At 37.8% G+C, this 8,513-nt stretch overlaps 1 protein-coding gene across 1 annotated transcript in view; it reads right to left on the bottom strand.

Annotated features, from left to right (window-relative positions):
• Positions 1-3,312: 3,312 nt before the first annotated feature.
• Positions 3,313-8,513, bottom strand: part of plpp3 (phospholipid phosphatase 3) — a 141,429-nt gene continuing 136,228 nt past the window's right edge. The window contains exon 6 of the mRNA XM_063064419.1: positions 3,313-4,251. Coding sequence (XP_062920489.1) covers positions 4,132-4,251 — 120 coding nt within the window. The 3' untranslated portion in view covers positions 3,313-4,131. The remainder of the gene's footprint in view (positions 4,252-8,513) is intronic.

Here is an 8,513-nt window from a genome sequence, read left to right as displayed (position 1 = left end):
TCCCATGATCCTCTCGTATCCCCTTTTGCCTATCACCTGTCCAGCTCTCGGCTCTATCCCTCCCCCTCCTGTCTTCTCCTATCATTTTGCATCTCCCCCTCCCCCTCCAGCTTTCAAATCCCTTACTCACTCTTCCTTCAGTTAGTCCTGACGAAGGGTCTCGGCCTGAAACGTCGACTGCGCCTCTTCCTATAGATGCTGCTTGGCCTGCTGCGTCCACCAGCAACTTTGATGTATGTTGCTAGATCTAAACAAAATCCAGATGCTGGCAGATAAATGGCAGATGAAATTTAATGTAACTAAATGTAAAGTATTACATATAGGAAGTGGAAATATTGGATATAGATATAGAAAGGTGGGCCATGAGTTAGAAAATGCACTGTATGAGAAGGATTTGGGCTTTCTGGTAGACTAATCACTATCAACATCTAGACAATGCACAGAAGCAATTAGGAAGGCTAATAGAATCTTGGGTTATATAATGCCCTCAGTGGAGTTCAAGTTGAGAGACGTTCTCCTTAAACAGTATAATGCACTTTAAAACTGTGTACAATTTTGGTCTTCACATTGCATGAGGGATGTGAAAAGCACTGGAGACAGTCCAGAGAAGGGCAACTAGACTCATTCGAGGTCTGCAGCATATGAGCCACGAAGAAAGGTTGAAAGAATTAAATCTTTTTAGCCTAAGTAGACGTAGAATGTGAGGAGGCATGATAGAAGTCAAAATCATTAAGGATACAAGTAAGGTGGATGCCAGCAGCTACTTCAAAATTAATCCATCATCAAGGACACAGGGCCACAGGTAGAGACTGGTTAAAGGGAGATTTCAGGCTAACATCAGGAAGCATTTCTTTTCACAGTGAGTTATAGACATATGGAACAGAGTACCTAGTTGTGTAGTTGAGAGTAGTACCTTAGAGACCTTCAAATCTGTTCTCACCAGTTACTTCAACACAGTGTGTGTATAGGAATTTGGCAAGCTTTGTTGGGCTGAATGGCCATTTCTTGTCAAAAACTTTCTTATGTTCTAATGTCACCAGATGATTAATTTTCTGAAGAAAAATTGCTGAAAAAATCTTATCCCAAATCCTCAAGCAATGAATGGTGTAGCAGGATAACACCCCATTAGTGATTTATGTGGCATACTTGGGAGCCAGTGAGAGCTGGACTGGGCAAAGTTTCCAGTATATCATAACCTGGAATAGGTAAAAGTGATTAAACCTTAAGAAATCTGCTAAAGTAAGATATCCAAGCAACGGTTTGTTTTTATATACCAATTTGCTGTTCAAAAATGCCACAGAACACTTCACTATAGGGACATCAAACAAACATTGGTGCCAAGCCATTTATGGAGGTATTAGGGATGATAAACCAAAGTTTAACCAGAGTAAATAGAGAATTGGGGAGACTTACAGACAGAATTTCAGAGGTTAATTCTTTGCCTGCTGGAGTATTTACCATACACTGGAGATCATTTTTGATCTGCCATTTGGTGCTGCCAATTCGCCCTGCCAATTCGCCCATTTCATGTTTAAAACCATTCCGTATTTAAAATCTATTCAGTGTTTATCAATAGTCCATACAAGCACCCATCTAAAATCTGTCGTATGTTAACCAGAAACAAATTCAACCTAAAACTAACAGGAGATTCCTTTGGCACATTTATGTTGTGTTGAGTAACTTCAAAACATTAAACTGATTGGAAGGAAAACAAGGGAGCTGTGAAATGCAAGTCTTTGTGTGTTCTTTAAGCGAGGTGTGTATGTACCACATAGTGTCAAGACGTATGTAATTTACGTAGTTATACATATAACCCATAATTAATTATTTAAATGGTCAAGACTGCTTACTCAAGCGGGAGAGATATATATATATAGAGATAGAGAGAGAGAGACACATCCAAAATTACTCAAATATTACTGAAATGTTAAATACACAACAATTTACTTACATACTAAACAAGTGAATGATGACTTCAGGAAGGGGAAGGAGGTTGAACACAGGGGGGATTGGTGGTGGGAATTCATCAGCTTTAAATTCTTGGACACTAACATATCAGTTGATCTGTGCTGTGCCCAGCACATACAACACTGTGCAAAAGTCTTAGGCACACATAGCTAGGGTGCCCAAGACTTTTGCACAGTAATGTAGTAATCTTATGTATTGCACTATTCGGTTACCACACAAAAAAAACAAATTGCATAACATATCTCAGTGATGATAAATCTGATTCTGATATTGGTCTCTATGGTGGATTGGTGGACTGAGAGTTGGAAGAGGTCAGGGAAAGGAGGATCATAGTTGAGAAAAGGAGAAGGGAGAGAGGAGGGAATGGGAAGCACCAGAGAGACATTCTGTATTGGTCTGTAAACCAATTGTCTGGAATCAAATGATATTGACTGGTGTCTCAGGGCTGGGTGTGTCTGCACAAATTACATGTACAGTACTTAGTTACTTACTGGCATGCAGAGCAAACTATAGGTTGTGTTATACATTTGTCTGCTGTAGATATAGTTGTAGCTTCAATGGGACTTGACCATTTGCTTAAAAAGTCAGAGCATCTTGCACTTATATGATAATGCACAGATCCCTGTGAAAAGAGGTACAATATAGAGAAGTAACAACATTACTCCTATATTATCTGGATTAAATTCTTGTCTATTTTGCCTTTATGTTTCAAGTCCTTCCAACAGCAGGCCAGCTTTCCAAAGATGCAGAAATCCATGATGTGAATTAACATATTCAACGGAATCTACTGTAGAGGAGGAGAACTGGGCATTAAAATCACATGCCCACAGACGAATGTCAAGATAGTGTGTTTTGATAGCATTGGCAAAAGGAGGGATGTTGCAAGGAAACACTAGAGTTTCATTTTCAATTTTTAGTTTTGAACACACTATGGGGTTATTTTAATATGTTGAACTCTGGCTCTAGAAATCCATATTCCTGAAATCAAAGGAACTAAATTTCAGTGGTAGAATACAACGTGCGCCGCATTTAACTGTGCCAATTGGGTTGAATTTTCAGGAAAATTAATGCCCTATGCTCTTCAAACAGTGATGTTACTTGAAATACCACTTTGGATAAGAGATGCATCTCAGGCCAGAGATCAGGATCCCTTCTTGGTGCAGAGTACGGAAAGTAATACTCCATACTCCTTTTCCAAACAAAGAGAAGTCCGACTTATATAGAGTTTGTTAAATCCCACGTACTCACTTTAAGGATGAATAATTACATCTTAATTATATTTGAATGTAATGTGTGCAGCAGAAAGAAAATGGAAATCTGAAAACTAAACAATAGCACGCTGTCCATTAGAAGCTTTTATTTCAAAAGCACATAACCAAAACATACAGCTAATTACATCAGAAAAATAGTCAGATGTTAACATTCAAATTCTACAAGAAATAAGTTGAAGCTAAACATTTTTTACAAAACATAAAAATATAGAGTACTAACAAATGACTTATTGTGATGTTTATTATCGATGCAAGTGGCTCTAGCTGTATTTTTATCGAACATTATCCCCACCTCAAAAAAAGCTTATAATACTTTAGTTGACTACATACAAAATATGTTTTTTTTTTAAAAATCAATGCTATTTTTTAAGCAGCACTTTGTAAATAACACAGGTCAAGACACATAAACGGTTTTAATTGCAGTGGATAAAATATCTAAAAAAAGATTGATTCAGAAATAATATTTTACATAGTTATCTTGTTTTAGTTTTTTATATATTTATATATAAAATATGAAAGTTTGCTGCAGTGGTCCTTGTCACTTAAAATGAGATGGCCACCGTTACGTTTTTGCATATGATGTTTATTATAAAGTTTCTTTTCCTTTTGTTGAACAAATGCATTCATTCATGGCCAACTGAAGTTCAAACAAATTCACAAGCTTTAAGTTTTCATGCCTTCTCTGTGGTTTTTGTGGTTTGATTAAAATGCTGCTATGGTACACGTTCCCACAAGATTGTGGATAAAATGTCTTTCCCCCTACATTCTACTGTCAGATGAGATTAGAAAGCAGCATACATGCTGTTCAGCAGTCACTATTTTCTCACCAGCACCAGCTTCAGTCCATTTTGATTTGTTGCTGTTGAACACATTTCCAATATTGCAAAGGTGATTAGCACATCCCATGATGGTTGTTCCTGTCAATGATGTCCACAGGGGTAATTATCTCTCTTCGCACAGGTGGAGGGGGTACTTTCATCTTGGGTTTAAAAAGATTGGACACGTAGAAGGCCTACAAGTAAAGTATGTTATAGATTAGAGATGGTGTGCAAAAACATTATTCTATATCAGTCATAAGAGGTTCTATCACAATACAAACCTAAAGAGATTAAACAGCATTATACATAAACAGCATTTTTTCCTTTGCATTTAGTATATATGACTTTTTTCTGTATAAAAATGACAAGCTGATAGGGGAGCTGTCATGAACAGATTGAAATATGAGGAAGGGGGGGGTTAGTTGTATTGACAGTTAAGTGAATGTGTCATCTCTGGTTCATCAGTCTCCTTCCTGTTGGGTATCTCAGTTAACTCGTTAACAAAGAATTTCTATCTTTGTCATACCCCAAACAAAGCATTTATTTGAAATTTTGCTGTTACAAAGACAAAAAAGGAAAATTTTGCATCACAATTCTTTAATTTATGAATGCAGTTAATTCTATTCTGAGATTACATTAATTGGTGACTATCTTCTGCTCTGTATTTCCTTAAAGGCACACTCTATGAGAGCAATTTCTGTTGATTGTACATATTATTATAAAAGCAAGGTGGACCAATGATGGTACGATTGTTTTGCTGCTTCACTCTGCTATCAAGAGCTCCATTTCCATCGCTGCATGTGAAACTCATTAAATACCTCATCCCCCTATTGTCAGATGGCAAACACTATACTCAACAGACTAAAAGTTCTACATATTGTCATTGTCTTTCATGGTAAATATATGATGCCTTCTGGATAGTAATTTCCCCATACACATCAAGAACTATGGGTGACACAGTCGCATAGTGGTTAGCGTGATGTTTTACAGTGCCAGTGATCAGAAGTCTGGGTTTCAATTCCCGTTGCTGTCTGCAAGGAGTTTGTACTTTCCCCCTATGACTGTGAGTTTCCTCTGGGTTAATGAGTTGTGGGCATGCTATGTTGGCACCGGAAAGATGGCGACACTTGCACTCTGTACCCAGTGCATCCTCAGACTGTGTGAACACCAACGACATATTTCACTGTATACATGAGATAAATGAAGCTCATCTTTAAGATAAGATGCAGTTTCATTCCACATATAGAATTGGATGTATAAAATCCCACCTATGTCTGGCAACTAGAAGTCCACATACCTTGGTGTAAGTTAGAAATAATATACTGTAGTTAACCTTGATATTTCGGCAAAATGTCATTTTCTTTTTTTGGATATCACTATGCAATTTCCTTATTTATTGTAGTGTGGTTGTAGGATCAAGCTTTGCACAAATTGACCACTACATTTCCCACTTTACTACTGTTGATGTATTTCAAATATACATAAAAGATTGTAAAAAAACACTAGCTATCACAAGATCACGAATGGTGCTACACCAATCTATGCTTTTTTCACTACAAATACAGCACTCATGGAAAGCAATTTAAAGGAGAAAGGTACATAGTAAAATGTCTACACATTTGTTTCATTGCAGACATATACACACACACACACACACACACACACACATACACAAAAGGAATCCTTCAGAGACCATTAGCTGGAGGTCCAGATTGATTCTATTTTCCCATTTCCCACCACACCAAAAGCAGTTTGAGCCATGAAGGCACAGCTGCCAAAGACAGTCAATGAGCGGATGCAATACTAAACTCGCTTCCTGGCTGCCCAATTACATCATCAGGGTACTACAGCATCCTTTAATCTCTGGAGGCAACTAGGGAACAGGAAATTTTGAAGGGCATTGGTCTGACAGGAAATTCAAATGGCTTCAAAGCAAAACTTTACATACAAAGCAAAATTATTTTCCAAGAACACTGTAATTGTTATGCATTTACTGTATATTACAGGTGTTGTAGTCAATGACCTTTTCCACTAGTAAAATGTTGGGAATATTAAAGGCATTTTCTCATTCCTTCACAAAAGCTCCAAAAATTTTGAAGTCTGCATTGTGTGTGAACCCACTTCTTGGCATCAAGACAGATAGAAACAAATTTACAAAATTTGTAAAAGAGGAGGATATATATTCATTTTGTATTTGATTGGATGCACTTGAAAACATCTACAAATGTGCCATGGAGAGCATTCTGACTAGCTGCATCACCGTCTTAGATGGGGCGGGGGGGGGGGGCTACTGCACAAGATTGAATTAAGTTGCAGAAACTTGTAAAATGAGTCATCTCCATCATGGATACTAGCTTCCGTAGTATCCAAGACATCTTCAAGGAGTGGTGCCTTAAGGAAGACAGTGTTCATCATTAAGGATAGCCATCACCCAGGACATGCTCTCCTCTCATTGTTACCATCGGGAAGGACGTACAGAAGCTTGAAGGCACACATTCAGTGATTCAGGAACAGCTTCTTCCCCTTGGCCTTCTGATTTCTAAATGGCCATTGAACACATGAACACTACCTTGCTACTTTTTGATCTCTGTTTTTTTTTGCTTTACTAAATTTAACAACTATTTAATAGACATATATATACTTAATGTCATTCAGTTTTTTCCACAATATTTACTTATTCCGTATTTCATTGGACTGCTGCCTTAAAGTTATCAAATTTCACGGCATAAGTCGGTGATATTAAACCTGATTCTGATTCTGCCTATTATAAACGCTGTAGATTACACTGAGATCTTGGCCCAGTGAAGAGAATGAAAACCAGTTACAAAATGATGCCCACACGCTCACTATCACAAAGCCCATACACTTCAGCCTGATCTGTTCTTTTCTAACTGAGAAGTCTGTGGCTTCAGGATCTATCCAGTGCTCCAACTTATTCATTTTTTCAGGAGGTGGGCATGGCTGGAAAATAAAACAGTATTTAGTGACTACCTCTACCCGCCCTTGAGAAGATGATGTTCAGCCACTCCTCGAACTGTAACAATCCTTCCTGCGATGGCAGTCTCACAGTGTTGTTGAGTGACAAAGTTCATGGTATTGACCCCTTGAAAACACAGGAATGGCAATATACTTCTCAGTCAGAACGTGGAGGGGAGCTGGCAGATAATGGTGCTTCCATGTTCCTGTTGTCCGTATGCTTTATTGCAGTGGAGGATGCAAGCTTGGGAGATATTATTAGTGAAGCAAGCATGTAATTCCTGAACATTTTAAAGATGCAACACACTGCAGTCATGTTGCATCTACAGAGAAGGGAGTGAATGTTCAGGATGGTGGTTAGGGTGTCATTCAATTCAGCTGCTTTGCACTGAATCATGTTAACATACATAGGTGTTCCTGAACATGTATTTTTCCAAACAAGTGGAGAGAAGTCCATCACTCACTTGATATGTGCCTCACAGAAGCTGTGAAAACTGTGAGGAATCTTGATATGAATTATTCACCCAAAGATACACTGCCTTTGATTTGTTCCTTTAGCAAAAGACTTTTAACTTTCAAATAATACTGTGCAATGTCCAGTGAGCATCCCCATTTCTGACCTTTTGATTTAACAAAACAACTGCAGATGGTTAGAATGTTGTCCTGAGAAACCTCTGTAAAGTTCTGGGACCAGAACCAGGCCTCTAACAACTATATCACCTTTTTTTATGTGAAGCAAAACTCTACTTAGATAATGGGTTTCCCATCGACAAATTTTGGCAGGACTTTGATGGAAGACTCTCTCAAATGTGACCTTGCTGTTAAGGCCATCACTGCTGACATGAGAATGCATGATGAGGCATGGTGCTGAGTGCTGAATTAAAGGAGTGATATGTTGTCAATATGTGCTGTTTCAGATGAGATCTTACATCCTGACTTCACTCTTCAATAAAAGATCTCTGGCATTATCAGTATATGATAATGACCTTCAACATATGTTAACAAAACTAGTTAAATGCTCGTTTATCTCTTTCCTTTTTCTAGGCCTCAGCATTTGTCCATATAACCCCAGTAAAACAGATTGCAAAGCAATTGATTAGTTGTCAAGTTCTTCAGGAGATTTTATGATATGAAGTACAACAATGCACGTTCTTTCTTGCTGGCTAAAATAACTACCACATTTAATGAATGAACAACCCTGTACCACCAATGCATTATGGAATATGCAAAGAAACAGCAGCTTATGACTAATCAGTTTATTCTGTTGTTCAGCACCAAAATCTGCTTTCTGATTTTATTATTACCATGCATTCATACAATATCCTGTTGAAAGCATCTCTGTTCTTTCTATTACAGACAATGCTTTGCCTTTAAACGGCTTTAGACTATTTTAAGCACATTCAACTTCCTTTACAAAACAATCTGTACTAAAATATAAACTCAAGGGGATATGGAGGAAAATGAAGTTTCTCAGACTATA

Source organism: Mobula hypostoma, chromosome 12, assembly GCF_963921235.1.
Source record: "Mobula hypostoma chromosome 12, sMobHyp1.1, whole genome shotgun sequence".
NCBI classification, from domain to species: domain Eukaryota; kingdom Metazoa; phylum Chordata; class Chondrichthyes; order Myliobatiformes; family Myliobatidae; genus Mobula; species Mobula hypostoma.
This window is presented reverse-complemented; position numbering and strand designations above follow the sequence as displayed.